Raw genomic sequence first — 18,489 nt, forward strand, 5'->3', positions numbered from 1 at the left:
CCTTCAACACAGAGACTTTAGTTTAAAAATAAGTCAAGAAAGAATTGCCATCTTGAAATTGTTGTACACTGCATGAAGGCAGGTTATTGACTAACTTGGGGTTCTCCAGCAACTAGCTAAATGACTGACACATAATAGACAGGCAGTACATATTAACTGAATGAATGAATGCCTTGCCTTCTCTACTAATTCTTAGACTAATAGTATTTTTATTTGTTTGATAAGGATTGACAAGGTATTACAGAATCCTAATTCTAGAAGGGACTGTAATTTATAGGTGATTTTGTTTGTTGAGTTAGAAAACTAGTTGAACCATTTTGGGTAGATGAAAAGTATCCTGTTTGGGAAGGAAAAAATACATTAAAAGTTTTGTAACTTTAGTAAACTCTTTCCATTTTTTAAGAAACTTTGATGCTGTAAAAGTATGTGTGATACAGTTTTTCTTACCAACTTACCTTTCATTAAAAAAGCAATACAACCATATTATAAAACATTGGAAATTTTAAATGAAAAAAAATTCACCTTAAAGTCAAGTAATCTTATTTACAGTTTATTATCTTGACTTTTCCCCTTTAATGTTATACCATATAACTCTATAGTCTTAGGAAGCAACATGGTACAGTGTAAAGTTGCCTCTTGGCATATAGGCCTAGGGTTGAATCTCAGCATTATTTGTGAGCAGAATGAACTTGGGTAAGTCATTTAACCTCCCTGAGTCTTTTTGTCATCTGTAAAAGAAAGATGATAATAACAGCCACCTTAGAGCCATTGAGAGTTGCGCTTTGCAGCACCGATCATGGAATAAGAACTTGGTACTGTTAGCTGTTGCCTAGCCAATGGCCAGATACGGCATGTAACCAGCATGTATTGACACTGTGTTACTATTAGTAGTTTTTTAAATGAATTGAAAGCCTTCCATACCAGTTGATAAAATGTGATTTCCTGCCTGCCCCCAGATGCCTCCATAGCTTCTACAAGTACACACACACCCCCACCACAGCCAACATGCAAGTGTTACCAACGCCTGATGTTATGAACTATAACCATTCTGTGGGCACTGCTCGTACAATAATATTTGTCAAATTCTCATAATTTTTGTTAGATTGAAAGAATTTACTTAATCATTATTCTCTTGGACACCTAAGTTGTAGTTTTTTCACTATTGTTAATGCTGCTGTGATAAATATCACACATGTATGTCATCAGTTCAGTTCAGTTGCTCAGTCATGTCTGACTCTTTGCGACCCCATGAATCGCAGCACGGCAGGCCTCCCTGTCCATCACCAGCTCCCGGAGTTTACCCAAACTCATGTCCATTGAGTCGGTGATGCCATCCAGCCATCTCATCCTTTGTCATCCCCTTCTCCTCCTGCCCCCAATCCTTCCCAGCATCAGGGTCTTTTGAAATGAGTCAACTCTTCACATCAGGTGGCCAAAGTATTGGAGTTTCGGCTTCAACATCAGTCCTTCCAGTGAACACCCAGGACTGATGTCCTTTAGGATAGACTGGTTGGATCTCCTTGCAGTCCAAGGGACTCTCAAGAGTCTTCTCCAACACCACAGTTCAAAAGCATTAATTCTTCGGCGCTCAGCTTTCTTTACCATCCAACTCTCACATCCATACATGACTGCTGGAAAAATCATAGCCTTGACTAGATGGACCTTTGTTGGCAAAGTAATGTCTCTGCTTTTTAATATACTATCTAGGTTGATCATAACTTTCCTTCCAAGGAGTAAGCGTCTTTTTAATTTCATGGCTGCAATCACCATCTGCAGTGATTTTGGAGGCCAAAAAAATAAAATCTGACACTGTTTCTGCTGTTTCCCCATCTATTTGCCATGAAGTGATGGGACCAGATGCCATGATGTTAGTTTTCTGAATGTTGAACTTTAAGCCAACTTTTTCACTCTCCTCTCTCACTTTCATCAAGAGGCTCTTTAGTTCTTGGCTCTTTAGTTCTTCTTCACTTTCTGCCATAAGGGTGGTGTCATCTGCATATCTGAGGTTATTGATATTTCTCGCGGCAATCTTGATTCCAGCTTGTGTTTCTTCCAGTCCAGCGTTTCTCATGATGTACTCTGCATATAAGTTAAATAAGCAGGGTAACAATATACAGCCTTGACCTACTCCTTTTCCTATTGGGAACCAGTGTGTTGTTCCATGTCCAGTTCTAACTGTTGCTTCCTGACCTGCATACAGGTTTCTCAAGAGGCAGGTCAGGTAGTCTGGTATTCCCATAGAAGATGCCTATTTCCGGTTTGTATTATGGTCCAGTACTTTTGCCTGGAAACTCCCATGGACAGAGGAGCCTGGTAGGCTGCAGTCCATGGGGTCGCTAGGAGTCAGACACGACTGAGCGACTTCACTTTCACTTTTCACTTTGACTCATTGGAGAAGGAAATGGCAACCCACTCCAGTATTCTTGCCTGGAGAATCCCAGGGACGGGGGAGCCTGGTGGGCTTCTGTCTATGGGGTTGCATAGAGTCGGACACGACTGAAGCGACTTAGCAGCAAATGAAAACCTCCTCTCTGATCTCTGCTTTTTTTTTTTTTCCTCTGCATGTTTTGAATCCTTTACTAAACTGCTTCTCTGGTTGAATTATGTTCTAAACCTGTTGCTTCAGCCGCTTTTTTGCTTGCCTTCTGAATTCACGTGTTAGTCTCTATAGTGCTCTTCAATCAGGTGGCTAGAACTGGACCTGACAGACCAGAGTCATACCCATGGAGAGTGAAGTGTTTTCACTACTGCTCTTCCTGTCTTTTTGCTTGTCAGCATTGTGCTTACTTTGAGACAACCCCAAACAAAACAAAACAGTATCACTGTGTTACTGCTTAAATACCTACCACCCTCTGACTCAGCCTTTTTCCATCCTGTATTTGTCTAGTCTTATAAGAAACCACTAACACACATTTTACCAGAGAGTAAAGTGAGTTGTCTCTAGTATAGTATGTTACTAAGGTTCTTTTTCTTCATTTTACACACCAGGTTTGTTTGTTGGGTTTGTTTGGTTTTACCAAGGATATTTTGAATATTAATTACTTCCTCCCTGCTGTGAAATGAAAACTCTTCCAAAATTTGGGTGGACACTGTAAATATGCCTTGTTGCCTCTCCAGCTAGGCTGGCCTGGCCTGGTCTAAAGTGACTCATGTTGTTGGACACACCAGCCAAGAAACACGTGTTGCTTCAGAAATGGGAAAGGGAGGGAGCAATTAGAGCAAAATGAGTCCTGAATATGCTGAGCTTGCGCAACTGAGAAATCAAATAAAAGCCTGTTGAATCTGCTCTGAAGACTCTTCTGTTTTTCACAGCTTTAATGATTGTATTATTTATTGGATTATCTTTCTCTCTTAAATCTTATGTGGCCAAAGGTTCATCTGGGATTCAAATAGAAGGCAGCTAATCAGATGCCACCTGCCATAAGCAGTACCGCATGGGGTTGTGCATGAGAAGGAAGTTAGTTGTTTCTGTTACCTGTGCCGAGTTAGAGGGAGCACACTCCAGAAAGAGGATCTTTAAAAGATTTGGGAAATAAAGTCCCTGGGCGTTAGTGATTGGATAGAATTGAATAACATACTAATATCTTCAATTAAAAGGAATCATATTTGAATAGTATAAATTTTGATTCCCTGTTCAGGAATATTAATTCATATAACAGATAAAGTTCATTTATCTCTCACTTGCAAATATGAAATTAAAAAGGAAATAACTAGCTAAAGTTAAGATGATAATTTGATTTTCAGCAACAAATGTTATGTGTCTTTTTGTTTTATGGCCCTTTGAGTTTAACCTTTCATTGTAAGATTAACTTAGTGAAGCACATGTAAGCTTTATGTACAGCAAAATTCTATAGCAAGTTAACAGAAAACTGCTGAACTATTTTACTTGTGATTTCTGTTTCCTATTGAAAGTTGTTCAAATTTTGGAAATTGGTAAGGGAGTCTCTAAGAGATTTCACATTAAAGTTTATACTGTAGTCAGTGTAAGTTTTTCAGGATGTTACCTGAGGTTTAATAAAAAGGATAACTTAAAAATATGCAACAGAAACTTCCCTGACAGTTTAGTGGTTAAGACTCCGTGCTTCCACCACAGGAAGTACAAATTTGATCGCTGGTCAGGGTGCTAAGAACCCACATGGCCGATAAATAAATAAACAATAAAGATATGCAGAAGATGTTAAAGCAGAGTTCAGTAAACCAGGTTCTCCAAGGCATCTCATTATGACAACCTTTTTAATGATATGCTTGGCTCAGTTTTCACCGTAGTAGATTATTAGCAATGACTGCATATTCTAATTACAAGGTTATCATAAATTCTGTTTACAGAATATATTTTTCTGCTTTTTGTTTCTTAAAGTTTATTGAAATGTATGGTGATGGCATTTTACTGCACCTTCATTTTTACAAACTTAGGGCACATAAAAATCATGAAGCTAGGTATTTCACCCTCTTTATTTTCCTACTTGTATTTTCAAAATTTCTATAGAAAACATGCATCCTTTTCAAATAAGGATAAAACACAATGAAAATTAAATTAAAACACATAAGGTAGCATCAGACAGGGTTAAAACAAAGAAACTGAAGTACTGGGAATTCAGTTTAATGTAGATTCAGATTCTGCCCATCTCACCCGGCAGTGGTTTCAGGTCTATAAGTCTTTTGGAACATTTTAATAAGCTACATTCTCCTTATTGCTCTTTTAACTGGAAACCTTAATCCAGTTAGTTCTCATTCACGATAGTTATGTTCTCCAGTCTCCATGAATACTGAATTAGTGAATACTGAGCCATTGCTTCTAGGGGAAATACAGAATTAGGTTCCTGCAAAATTCTGGCCACAGCATTCATTTTCATCAGTTGATCAATCTATTACCTTGTTTTATGTGTTTCTGTTTAAAGATACCTTATGTATATTATTGATTCATTAACATTGAGCTCACAACCAACTGTTGCAGAAAGAAGCTTATCTAACTCACATATTTTCTCTAGAAACACTAAACAGCACTTCATAACTATGCTTGGGGACTATTTAAATAGCAAAGCAGCAACAGAAGGCACAAAAATGCAAAATGCATAGCAGTAAACAGACTGTGAGGAAGATACTCATGCACAGTATGAGAGCTGAAACAAAGAAAGCAGGGTAGCTGCTTGTTGGACTTCAGAAGGGAACAGGAGCCCCAAGTGACTCACATTTTTCACTGCCCTGTGCATATCTGCCAGTGACTAGGAAAGTGCCATGAGTATTGATTTGGGGTACAAATGTGAGTAGGCAAATTTATAAATATGGAATATGTAAATAATGAGGATTAATTGTATAAGCTTTCTTGATTAGTGAAAACTACAAAACTACTTGTTTTGGAGTTTGTTGTCTTCCTTTTTGCTTTTATGTAATAATTTGTGGTGACTTAATCATGGCAAAAATGAATTAAAGGAGTAAAGAAGTGGTTAGGCCTGAAAGTCAACCAAACAAGGATATTTATGCTTGTTTGATTGTTGAAAAAAGTAAAATGTAAGATTCTCTGAGATATTGTAGGATTCTTTTATTGTTACTTTTCATTGAATGTCTGCAGGTCAAATGCCCAGTGTCACAGTTCCTCTATATTATAAATGAAAAGGGGTCAAAAATGGAAGTGTGATTCTTAGTTATTGGCATTTGGGTTGAGTGTCGGTCAACATGTTAGTCTTCTGGAAAAATACCCTCCTGAGTCCATCTTAGGAGGAATTTTAATGCTATGTCTTATCAGAACTCCATGTGATGATTACTTTTTTTCCATTTATTTAAATAATATCTAGATTTTTCATGTTCTTTGGAGGTATTAGGCTCTATCCCAAAAACGTTTGTACTCCAGTACTATTTTTTATTGTTAAAATGTACATATTCTTATACATGTTTACACCACAGATATAGCTGCTGCTGCTGCTAACTTGCTTCAGTCGTGTCAGACTCTGTGCGACCCCATAGACGGCAGCCCACCAGGCTCCCCCGTCCCTGGGATTCTCTAGGCAAGAATACTGGAGTGGGCTGCCATTTCCTTCTCCAATGCATGAAAGTGAAAAGTGGAAGTGAAGTCGCTCAGTCGTGTCTGACTCCTAGTGACCCCATGGACTGCAGCCTACTAGGCTCCTCTGTCCATGGAATTTTCCAGGCAAGAGTACTGGAGTGGGTTGCCATTGCCTTCTCTGACAAATATAGCAAAAGTGATCATTTATTTTTGCTAACCAGAAAGAGCTTATGTTAGGTTTGATGTATAGAATTGTTATTAAAAAGAGTTACTTCTAAAGCAGATGGTTTCACAGGGCTTTGTTAATGTTTTCTGTTCATAACTCTTAATTATCATATGGAATTTGAAAAGTGATTTATTTTTCAACGTGTTTCATTGATTTCCTCTCCATGATATATGATGTATGCCAATATATATGCTGATAAAAGATAAAGCCACTTTAAAGCAAAGTGCCATATTAAAATATATTCTTGGGCCCAACATGGCCTTGACAAAACACTTCTTAAATCCCAGCAGGTTGACACTGGTCTATCATGCTCCATTTGTTTATCTGGCTAAAGTACCAGAGTGTTGTAGCAGATGATTTTTTGTTTCCCTCATGTTGCTTTCTTTTTCTGAAGGGCAGGGATGTGTTTGTTGTGCCAAGTTCTTGAAAAGCAAGCACACTTGCCAGCAGGTTTGTGGAGGTTCCCTGGGATGTCCTGAAGGAGGGGTGATTTGTGAACTGGTGATAATCAAGCTGCTGCAAACCCTTTAGGACATGGCCTGAGCTATTGGTGATGTCTGCTCTGTAGAACTAGGACTTGAATACGCATATCTCTTGGCCTGCTGTCGAGAAGATAAGAACTTTTCTTGTACTCGGAAGTCAAAGGAAGGGTAACAGGAATCTGTTGGGTGGTTTCTAATCCCTATTTTATTTAGTTTTCTCTGTGTGTGTCCTAAGAGATGGAAAGACAACTTCAAAGTTGCATGTAGTTTGCTTTAGCATCGTGGAGGGACCTGTACCTTTACTCAGAGATACTTCCCTCCTGTCTCTCTTTAGTTTCCTCTAAGCTGACCTTCCCTGACAGCCCACAAGCCCTGGCAAGAAAGAGCAGGACCACTGGTTGCCAAGGAAGAATTCTTACACATAATTAAAAGTTGTCTCAAGTTTGGGACTGAGAGTTAAGAGAATTAGATTGTAGTTTCAATTTTGCCCTTAATTAGCTGGTTGACTTTTGATGAATTGCTTCCCCTTGAACCTCCTCCTCTGTGAAATAAGGGAGTTGGACAAGATGTTCTCTTCAGTTCCTTGCCTCTCTCATGGTCTGTGGTTCTGTGATTTTTTTTCTGTTGAGGCTGATAGCAAAACTGTACCACCTTTTAAGTCATATATTCTATCAGTGAAGACCACTGTACATTGCATTTATCATGGGCAACTGACTTGCAGTGCACAGTGGTCATCACTTATGGATACTGAAATTTAATTAATATTAAGATCTAGCATTATATATCATGTTAGAACTGTGCATAGTATTAAACACTCCTGACTTTTTTTTCTCTTACTTTTTTAAATCTAAAAATTGACTTTAATACTTCTCAAAGGTATTGTTGAAATGAACTTTTGGGAAAAGCTTTAAATAACCTAGGAGTTGAGATTAAGTTTATCTGTCTTCTTTACCTGTGTGTTGCATGCATTAAGAGATTTGTGCCTAGGGATGGTAACTTTGGGGGAAGAGGTACTCCTGCTACTTAACATACAAGCTTTATCATGAGTACAATACAATGCATTGATTAGTTAGAAGGCCTTTGGCTACATTTAGCAGAGAGCCCAACTCAAACTTTTAATATAATAGCTTAAATAATAAGGGAATTGGGACTTCTCTGGTGGTCCAGTGGTTAAGACTTCACCTTCCAATGCTGGGGCTGTGGGTTCCATCCCTGCTAGGGGAGCTAAGATCCCACATGCCTTGGGACTGAAAAACAAAAATAAAAAACAGAAGCATATTGTAACAAATTCAATAAAGACTTTAAAAATGGCCCACATCAAGAAATCTTAAAAAAAAATAAGGGAATTCGTGGCTCATAACTAAATACAGAGGAAGGATGGGTCGATTCAGTGCCGGGTCACAGGCTGCCACTCTGGAATCCCAGAACTGTTTCAGCAGTACTGTCCACTTATGTTGGCTTCTTTTTCAAGTTGGGCTCTCACTGTATCAGAATGCCTGTAGCATTTTTTTGTTTTGTTTTGTATTCACGTACTACAACGTGGGAGTTTCTCAACATTGATGCTATTGACATTTGGGGCCAGATGCCCCATTTGATGCCAGATGCTTGTGGCCCTCTCTTTTTTGGGAGACTGTCCCATGTATTGTAAGATGTTTAGCAGCACCCCTGGCTTCTACCTACTACAATGGATGCCAGTACAATGCCAGTAGCACCCAACCCTGAGTTGCGATAATGAACAGTGTCTCCAGACATAACCAAATGTTTGTTTGGTGGGGTGGCGGCATGGGGCAAAAATACCCTAGTTAAGAACCACTGATCTTTAAGGAATACAGACCATTTCATTAAGTGATTGTCTTAAGTGTGTTTCCTAATAGACCCCAATTCCCCCACTTTTGTCTTACTGGCTCAGCCTGGGTCCTTTCCTCATTCCTGACCCTGTCACTCATGAGGGATTGGAACTTCCTTCCACTAATCAGGCCCACCACTGCGGGTAGGGGTAGAATCAGTAAGGTGAGTGCCTCGATAAAGTTGCAGGAGAATGAGGGAAGCTGCGTACAAACCCAACAGTGCCCATGACCTCTGCATTCTAAATTTGTCCTTTTTTTCCCTCTCAGTGAGGACTATGGAAAGAACTTTAAGGATATCACAAATCTCATCAATAACACCTTCATACGGACTGAATTTGGCATGGCTATTGGCCCTGAGAACTCTGGGAAGGTGAGACTATTTCATACGGGTACAAAGCTGTGCATAATACCATATGCAGGGCTGTCAGATGTTGATATTTGAATGGTCCAGTGATACACAGTAATATATTTAGTTTACTATTACAATATTTACAATATAATAAAATGAAACAATTTAATACTGATCACAAAAGAATGGAATTTTGCACACAAGTTCTTTTTTTGGACCTTGTCTAAGATGCACCAAAACTCTTCATAATTATGTGGTGGTTGTTTAGCTTTACAAGGTATACATCTAAAGACAACATTCTAGTCTTTGGGGAAACTGGCTAATCTCAGACTGATCAAGCTCATCTTCATAGATACAATGCACTGGCTCAGGACAGTACTTTTTTCGTAAGACTAATACTTCAGGAAGAGAATGTATCAACTAATCTGTTTTTATAACTCTTCTTACTTTTGGAACTAAAATTTTTGAACAAATGTCTGGTGAAAATGGTGGAGGAACTTCATGTGCTTTTATAGTATTATACCCTGATTCTGAACTTCCTTCTCCCTTATCAGGTGATTCTAACAGCAGAGGTATCTGGAGGAAGTCATGGAGGAAGAATCTTCAGATCATCAGATTTTGCAAAGAACTTTGTCCAGACCAATCTCCCTTTTCATCCTCTGACTCAGATGATGTATAGCCCGCAAAATTCTGATTATCTTTTAGCTCTCAGCACTGAAGTAAGTCTAGTTGAAGAACTTGTCTTGCCTTTTGTGTTTTTATAATCTCAAAATATACTGTCTTAAAAGGACCGTGTAGGTGATGGTTTTTATGTTGGACTGTTTTCTAGTGACTTCTTATGGTATGAAGGGTGGGTTTTTGGTTTTTGTGTGTGTGTGTGTATGTGTGTGTTTTCCTGTATGGTAAAGGACACAATTTTCATATGCTCTCTATACCAGGTAGATATGTGTCTAGTTATCATTACAATTTTTAAAAAAGTGAACAGATACTTACTATTAGAATAATGAACTAGGAAACAGTTTAATCATTCATGTTCTGCAAGAGACAGACATAAATTGTTAAACTTTTAACATTGTTATTGTTTCTTTCCTATGGCCAAACCACATCTTTATAATTTTTTCTTGTTCAGTCCTTAGTATAAAAACCTGTTGATATCTGTCTTTGATCCCCATGTGTTAAATATCCAGAGTCCTAATTCCCTGCACCCCCTACCCCATTTCTGTACTCTTCCCAGCAACCACGGGTGGCCCTCCCACCTTTGTTCTGAAAGTTTCTTGAGGAGCAGCTCAGCTTTACCATTCCTGGAGGACCAGTCTGTTTTATCATGGATGTTAAGGGCCCAGAGTGGCTGAGTTGCCAGACTATGATAGTAGTCATAATTACACTCTGTGTTTATATGGCTCTCTCTCATCCTATTGCTCAGAGTGTGGTCTGCTGACCTGCAGGATCAGATAGAAACCCCTGGGAGCTGGTTTAAGATGCACATTGCTCGGCCCCGATCTGTATATAGTGTGTCAGTGAGGTGGCTAGTGATTTTAACAAGCTCCCCAGCTGAGCCTGCACACTAAAGTCTGAGAGCCATTGCTGTGATGACCATTCTGGGAATAGAAATAGATTATCAAATATAGACAAGTTGGGCTGAGCAACAGGATGACATAGGGAGGATGAGAAGGACACTTGGAAGAGAGGTCTGGGTTCTGGGCCTTCTGGGGGCAGAACTTTCAGCTGAGGTCAGGCTGGGAGGCTCAAGGAAGGTCAGAGTTAAACTCAGCCAGAGGAGGAAAACTAGCCTACCAGATAGGCTTCATGTCTGAAAGCAACAATTCCTGGGATTTGGCCTTCAGCAGCTTGAGCTGAAGGCCCTTCAAGGGAACAAAGAGACCCCCGTTGGAATGGACAGAACCATTGATCTGCCTTTGACAACCCCATCACCCTTACCAAGCATCTTAAGTTTATTAAAACAGCTATCGGGGAGGGAGGTGGGAGGGGGGTTCAGGATGAGGAACACATGTAAACCCATGGCTGATTCATGTCAGTGTATGGCAAAAACCACTACAATATTGTAAAGTAATTAGCCCCCAACTAAAATAAATAAATTTATTAAAAAGAAAAAAAAAAAACAACCCAGCTATCCTAGGGAGAGGCAAGCACTATCTGCCTTTAGACCTGAAATTTGTTCCCATTAAGAGTGAGTTTGAAGTACAAATAATCAAGGTGGAGAGATGGACCAGTTTATACTAAAGTGCAAATAGGTGATATCAGACCCTCCTCTATTTCTAGGTAGGATTAGGTTAATTAGAAATGCTGAGAGGTGAACGTTACTTGAGGAGGAACAGTTAAAGAAGAATGATGGGTGAGAGTGGAGGACCGCTGAAGTTATTTCTGCCTAAATCATCACCATTTCATTTGAGCTGCTCCAGGATGTTTCGGTCCCACCTCCAGTCTATTGCCAATGTCACAGAAATTGTCAGTCTTTATCTTATGAAGTCTCTACTGCACTTGAAAGTATTGACCTCCTTTTGGGAATTCCAGTTGCTTGGCTTCTGTGGCATTCCCTTTGGTTCTTTCCCACCTTCTAACCATTGCTTGTTAGTCTCTTTTTTAAACTCCTTTCAACCTCCCCTTAAATCCCTATTGCTCATTTTACTCTGAGGAGTCTCTTCCACTCTTTACCATTTTGCTACCACTGTGATGTGTAAGATTCTCAAATCCCTACCTCTTGTCCTGGCTTCTTCCTAGGGCTGCAGATGCCTGTCTTGCTATCTCCTGGGTATCTCTAGCTAGATGTCCCATAGGTCCCTCAAACTTAACCTTTCTCAGACATGTTGTTCTTCCCTTCATCCTTATGCTGGCTAAAGATTCCACAACACTGCTTTCCCCTCACCCAGAATCCCAGAGTGTTCAACTTTCACATACATGCACTCCATCTTGCCCTACAGGAAAGTGTCTAGTTCTACTGAATCCAGAGTCTATATTCTTTCTGAGCCTATTCCTCACAGCTGTGGCTTCAGGCCTCACTAACTCTTAATGCAGCAGTTAGTCACTGTGTTCCCTGCTTCTATTAATAGTTTGAACCCTCTGAAATCCATCTTTCCCACTGTCATCCAAGTATTCCTCTTAAAAAAGTAAAACTGATCGTGTCATTCCCCTCCTTCAAGTATCTCATATAAAATAAGGACTGGATTCCTCAGCCTGGCACAGAAGGAGGGCTCTGCACGAGCTGCCACCCCCGCCCCAGCACTGGCTTCTCTCTTCACCTTGGAATGTTGCTCCATCTGTGTCTGAAGGCTTCAGCTCCCTGCACACACTGAGATGTTTCATCACCTCTCCGTCTTTGCTTGTACTAATCTCTTTGTGCAATGACATCTCATCTCCCATTTGCCTTCTTTTGGTTACACTGCTCATCATTTAAGACTCAGTTTGGCTGTCTTCTTCACGAGTCAGCTCTGATGCTTTGTCTCTTCTTTCCCAGCTCTTACCCCAGAGACCATGTTTCCATAACACTTACTGTGTGTATTGAACTTTCTTATGTGTACCCTTATTAAACTGTGAGCTCCTTGAGAGCAAGGAGTGTGTCTTATTCATCTTTGTATTCCCAATGCAGCATCTGGTACACCTGGCACATAGTAGACACTTCGTAAGCATTTGTTATTATGAACTTGTTCCGAGACCCTAGAGGGGACCCCATAAACTGTGTGTGTCTATGAGCTCAGGCAGCTTGGCTGGAATTTCAGTGTGTGTTTTTACTGCCCTGAATGATTGGATATGAATTATTAAAAGGTCATACAAGCAGCTGCACATGATAAAGCTGGAATTTTGATAAGTCATTTATAATCTTTCAGAATGGCCTGTGGGTGTCCAAGAATTTTGGGGGAAAATGGGAAGAAATCCACAAAGCAGTCTGTTTGGCCAAATGGTGAGTAACAGAAGATTCCATCTGTGCAGAGTCCTAAACCTTTCCTGACGATGCCGCCAGAAGTCACACGAATCAGTGTTGAGCACTTAATATGTGCCAAGTGCTCTTCAGGGTGCCATAAGGGATGTGAGAGAGGGGTACAGCATAGACCTTGACCTGGAGGAACTTCTAATTCTGCTGGGAAAGAAGACTTGTCTCACTAAATGTTAAAGTATAAAACAAGACATGTCACTGAGTAGCTGCTGCCTGCAAAAGGTTTATTCTGTGTAAACGGTGACATCAATTGCAATAGCATAAAATAGAGCTTTGATTGGGGGACTTACATGCTTCTCTGCATGCACATTTATGCTCCCTCATGTATAGATCCATGTCAGTTAGGTGAAATGTAGTGAGGAATCAGGAAGAAAGCTCAGAGAGCTTCCAGGCTGCCAGAGTCACACTGTCCATACACCACAACCCGTTCACTTCTCTCGATTGCCCACCCCGTCTGCTTACAGAGGATACAGTGGAGTCAGGTCACCTTTGTTCTAACCTGGATTGGCTACTACTCAGTGGCTTGACTTCTCTGGGATTTAGCTTGTTCCTTCTATGAAAGGAGATTTATTTGGGGAGTTTGGGGGATGGTTGAGCAAGAATTAAGAGCTGTCATACCTCCAAACTCTGATTAGGCTCAGACTCTTGTTTAGAGCCTCTTTCTTCTTTCTCTTTGACTAATTTTAGCAAGTTCATTAATCTAGTTTCCCAGTTGATAGCAGGTTGCTGCCAGAAGTGGGGTATGTGAGTGTAAACAACAAGCACAGACCAGCCTGAGAGTCTGCTGCCTGGGAGCCGCACAGAGGCAGGCAGAGCTCTAAGAACAGGCAGAGACAGAGAACAAGACAGAGAAGCAGATAGGATGGAGGGATTTAGTGCTGTGTCAGGAGAACACAGAAGCCTCAGTAACTTCTAATGGGAACACTGGGTTACAGTTTCATACAGTTGGTGTTCATGACAGTGATCCATAATCCCAAGGAAGAGTTTGGTATTTATTGTTCTCTGCTTAGGGAGGTAGGAAAACGTGTGATATAGACGTTGCCAAATATGTCCATTGAAATTAACCAAAACATTTTAAAAACGATGCTTAAGCAGCATCCTTTTTTAGAAAATGCTAGTTAAATGAGGTTTTTATAGCACTACTATGGTACACATCGTGTGTCTGATTTCATTTTATGTATTTTAATTAATTGTGTTTATATCTTATATGATCTTAATCAGGAAGAAATTTTTAAAGTAACAAAGTTAACAAATTATTTTGCTCCTGATAGACCTAAAATATGTAGTGTGTGTTCAAATAAGACTATAATAATTTTGATCATTAAAGCTCACCTTTACGTCCATATGTCAGATCACCACAATGAACATTTTAGATATCTTACAATTTTATTTGTCAGTTATACCTCAATAAAGCTAAAGGAAACAACAGAAAACTCATCTTTAAAACTAAAGAGTTATTTTAAAATGGTATTTTGTTTTGTATCTTATACAAGAATTTTTACTTTTGTTAACTTGCTTCATTGAATAGTGTCTAAATATAAGATCTGGGCTGCTGATAACTCTTTACTCACCTTTTAGATCATTGATTTCTCGAAATTTACAGTCTAAAGCTCTGAAAGAACATGCTCAGACCCAGCACCTTTTTTGTTTTATTGAGGTACAGTTGATTTATAATATTATAGTCATTTTAGGTGTATAACATAGTGATTCAAAAATTTTATAGGTTATACTCCATTTATAGTTATAAAACATTGGCTTTGTTCTCTGCACTGTACAATGTATCCTTGTAGCTTATTTATTTTATACATAGTAGTTTCCACCTCTTAATCTCCCATTCCTTTCTCGCCTCTCCCCCACTCCCTTCCCCCAGTGGAAACCCCTAGTTAGTTTTCTATATCTGATACCCAGCACCTTTTGCTGGTGCTATCAAGGTTTGAATCTAGTTCCCTGGAACTCCCTTTCCAAGTTAGAGTTTAAATAATTCAACTTCTGACCTAGTTGTCTATTTCAGATGAAAGAACTAAATTATTTAGTTCATACAAAGCACTGAACTAGGTTCTAAGGGGAAACAACAAAACTTAGTACCTGCTCTGAAGAACTCAGTTGTGTAGTAGGAGAGGTAAGGCACACAGTATGCAATTAAAATAGCCAAACAGGAGACAAAGGAATGGCCAGGCGGCTGACACAGAGCTGCACAGGCTCTCGAGCCGCATTCCTCAACCTAAGCACTAATGGCATTTGGACTGGATAGTTCTTTGTTGTGGGGGACAAGCCTGTGCATTGCAGGATGTTTAGCAGCATCCTTGGTCTCTCCCCAAGTAAGAGTCATAACATCTCCCCTCCCCCAGTGGTGTCAACCAAGAACGTCCCCTGGGGAGCAAAATCGGCCCTGGTTGAGAACCACTGCTCTAGAAGTTTGCAGCTAAGAAGTCTTCAAGTTAGAGTGACAGGAAAGTTCACGGAAGAGCTAGATTTTAACCTGGAGCCTAAAGATTGTGAGGGTAAGATTTAGTCACGTAAGAGAAAAACATTTTAAGAAGGAAACAGTCGGAACCAACGCAGGAGGCAGGCTTGGAGAACGTAAGGAGACCAGTTTGACTGGCTGGAAGAGTTCACATAAAGAAACAATGGAGTGTGGAGAATGCCTGGGAGCAGACTGGGGGGACCTAGATATGATGCTGCGAAGAATCAGGTGTACAGCATCCGAGAAGGCTGTTTTGGCTAATACCCATGGGTGACGCTTATTAGACCTGCCTGGAGCTGAGTGACTAAGGTTGACACAGTCTGTTAGCAGTCTTGAACCGTGTCTTTTCCCTGTCTTTGCCTCATTGTAGGGGATCAGAAAACATCATCTTCTTTACCACCTATGTGAATGGCTCCTGCAGTAAGTATATTTTAGTCCCAGAAAAGAGTGTCCTGGGTCCATTCATTGTAGAATATTCTGAGTTGTAATAGGTAGAAGCATCAAAGATCCTTCCATTCTCTCATAATTTTAATAGCTAAAGATAACTAGCTGTTAGTGATTTTTAAAATCTTGGAAGCACAAACAAGCAAGTCTGTACTGTGCCTTGATCAAATAAAAAATGCAGGCTATACACAGAGACAGTATACTTAGTTTTAGCGATGTACATAAAATAAATATTAGGCTACAACCAATAACAAATTGAAATGCATAGTGATTTCTGCCAAAGAGCACGGGCTGTGTTTGTTTTGGTGAAAGCCACTGGCTTTCCAGTCAGTGACACAAAGCTGAAAGCATAATCTTCCATTTATTCATTCAACAGATTCATTTCATTTATTTATTCATTCAAACACCTGCAGTAGTATGTTAAACACTCTTCTCAGGATGGTGAAAACAAAACACCCAAGGCCTGCTCTCATGGAGCTTAAATTCAAGTAGACATGTTGGATGACCAGCCAAAATCAAAACTCAAGTGATACAACTTAAAACACAATAAGATAATTTCAAACTGTGTCATAAAGTAAAGCAGGATGCTGTGGTGTAGGATGCTGATGCAGGATGCTGTCATGAAGAAAGTAAAGCAGGAATCAGCGCTGTTCTGAAATTAATTCTCTCTTCCTGTCCAATATAAAACTTAACATGTATAAAGATAAAACCAAAATGTGAATTTCCTGTGTCAATTGCTATATCATTTTATATTGTTATCTGATTAATATGCATAGCATTAAAAATTCTGTTGCTATAAAACTAAGAGTAGTTCTAAAACATTTGTTTTGAACTAGAGGCTTACCAGTAAGTGAAATTTTAATTAATATTTTGTCTTGTTTAAGAAGCTGACCTTGGGGCACTGGAATTACGGAGAACTTCAGACTTGGGGAAAAGCTTCAAAACCATTGGTGTAAAAATCTACTCATTTGGTCTTGGGGGACGTTTCCTTTTTGCCTCTGTGATGGCTGATAAGGTGGGTGTTTGCCTCTTTTCTTTGGGTTCTGATATTTCTGTAAATATGCCTCAAACAGATAGCTTCAGTACATGTACTGATGGAGTTTCTTGCCTTTTGTAGTATTTAGATTTGGAGGTGATTCTTTTTATTGGGGCTGATTGAGTCTTCTGGACCTCTCTTCACTTTGGCCTGCATCATAAACTGAATTCTGGTGTCTGTTTAGGGTATATAGACACAGTGTTTGGGCTTTTCTCACACATAGATTCTGAAAAAAAGCAATCTCCTTGCTCATTATCCACTGAAAATAATGGAAACATGTAATTTTTTTTGAGTACCTACTATATACTAGGTACTATTCTGGGTTCTGGGAATATAGCAGTGAACAAAACAGATAAATGTCTTGCTCTCAGAGTTTCTACTCAAGTAGGGAGATAGATACTAAACTAACAAATATAATATAATATGAGGTAATGATTAAAACTATGAAGAAACCTAAAACAGAGTCAATACATAAAAAGTGGCAGAAATTGGAGCAGCGCTGTTCCTGATAGGGTGGTTTGGAAGGGCTCTCTGAGACCCGACTGAAGTGAGAGGATAGCTGCATGGATATCTAGGCTGAGGAAACAGTGAGCGCAGGGAGCCTCGGGCTGGAGCGTGCTTGGAATGCTGAAGAAAAGTGAGAAGAGCAGCATGGCTGGAGCACAGGAAAGGGTGGTCCAAAGATGGGCAGCCAGTGGCCAGATCACACAGGGCCTCTGTAGGTTGTGAGGAAGACCTTGGCTTCCACTCTTCATGTGTTGGGAAGCTGTGAAAGGGGTGCAGGCAGGGGAATAGTTTAACTGGCTGTTTCTTTTGACAGAATAGGTGTGCATAGTGTCACCTAAGGGTCAGGAATGGAAGTAGCAGCAGCAGCAGTGAGAGAGACAGTAGGTTGGACCAGGCTGTTAACAGTGGATGAGGGGAGACGTAGTAAGGTCATGGATGTATTTTTAAATGCATCACCAATAGTGTTTGCTGGTAGATTAGATGCAGATTGTGAGAGAATGAGATGAACCAAGTATAATTTTAGAGTCTTTGGTCTGAGCAGCTGCGTGAATGGTGGTGTCATTTACTGAGATGGAAAGGACTGCAGGAGAAGCAAGTTTGTGGGAAGAAAATCAAGAATTCAGCTTTGGATACGAGATGCGTATTAGATATCTAGGTGAAAATGTTAGGTAAGCATTTGGGTATATGAATCTCCCAAAATTATATAGTATAATTATATGAAATGGTCTCATCTAGCTCGGTGACTAGATGGTATCTTGTGGGGGAATGAGTAGGTCGAGAAGAAGTGGGAGGGCTGAGCTCTTGGTGCCCTGGTGCCCCTCACAGAATGGTGGGAAAAGACAGAACAAGCCAGCAAAGAGGACTGAGAGGGAGGGACTAGTGAGGTGGGGAGAATAGGACCTTTGATAACAGTTGTACACAATGAGGAAATGGATAATGAGATGTGTAATTATTAATAATAATATGCCTGTTAATGTCACTGCACATGGTGATGTCATGAAAGCCAAGTGAAAAAAGATTTCAGTGAGGAGGAAATGGTCAGCTGCTTTAAATTCAGCTGAGATTTGGAGTTAGATGAGTTCTGAGAATTATCCACTGAAGTTTCCAAAGTATAGGTTGTTGGTGACCTTGATGAAAGCAGTTTCTTTGGAGTACTGTGGTTAAGAGACTGATTGGAGTGGGTT

General features: G+C 39.9%; 1 protein-coding gene across 16 annotated transcripts in view; it reads left to right on the forward strand.

Annotated features, from left to right (window-relative positions):
* Positions 1-18,489, forward strand: part of SORT1 (sortilin 1) — a 70,669-nt gene that overhangs the window by 26,408 nt on the left and 25,772 nt on the right. For 8 of the 16 annotated variants that reach the window (XR_014052955.1, XM_081487114.1, XM_081487117.1 and 5 more), the window contains exons 4-8: positions 8,824-8,926; positions 9,460-9,624; positions 12,748-12,821; positions 15,689-15,738; positions 16,650-16,777. Coding sequence is in view for 14 of the 16 variants with exons in the window: in XM_081487114.1 (XP_081343240.1) it covers positions 8,824-8,926; positions 9,460-9,624; positions 12,748-12,821; positions 15,689-15,738; positions 16,650-16,777 (520 nt within the window). In the remaining 2 variants the exon portion in view is untranslated. Of the gene's footprint in view, positions 1-8,823; positions 8,927-9,459; positions 9,625-12,747; positions 12,822-15,688; positions 15,739-16,646; positions 16,778-18,489 lie in introns of all 16 variants that reach the window. The other 8 variants (XR_014052954.1, XM_081487103.1, XM_081487105.1 and 5 more) reach the window with 1 other exon arrangement.

Source organism: Giraffa tippelskirchi, chromosome 5 (assembly GCF_054371585.1).
Source record: "Giraffa tippelskirchi isolate mGirTip1 chromosome 5, T2T-mGirTip1v1.2.pri, whole genome shotgun sequence".
Classification (NCBI taxonomy): domain Eukaryota; kingdom Metazoa; phylum Chordata; class Mammalia; order Artiodactyla; family Giraffidae; genus Giraffa; species Giraffa tippelskirchi.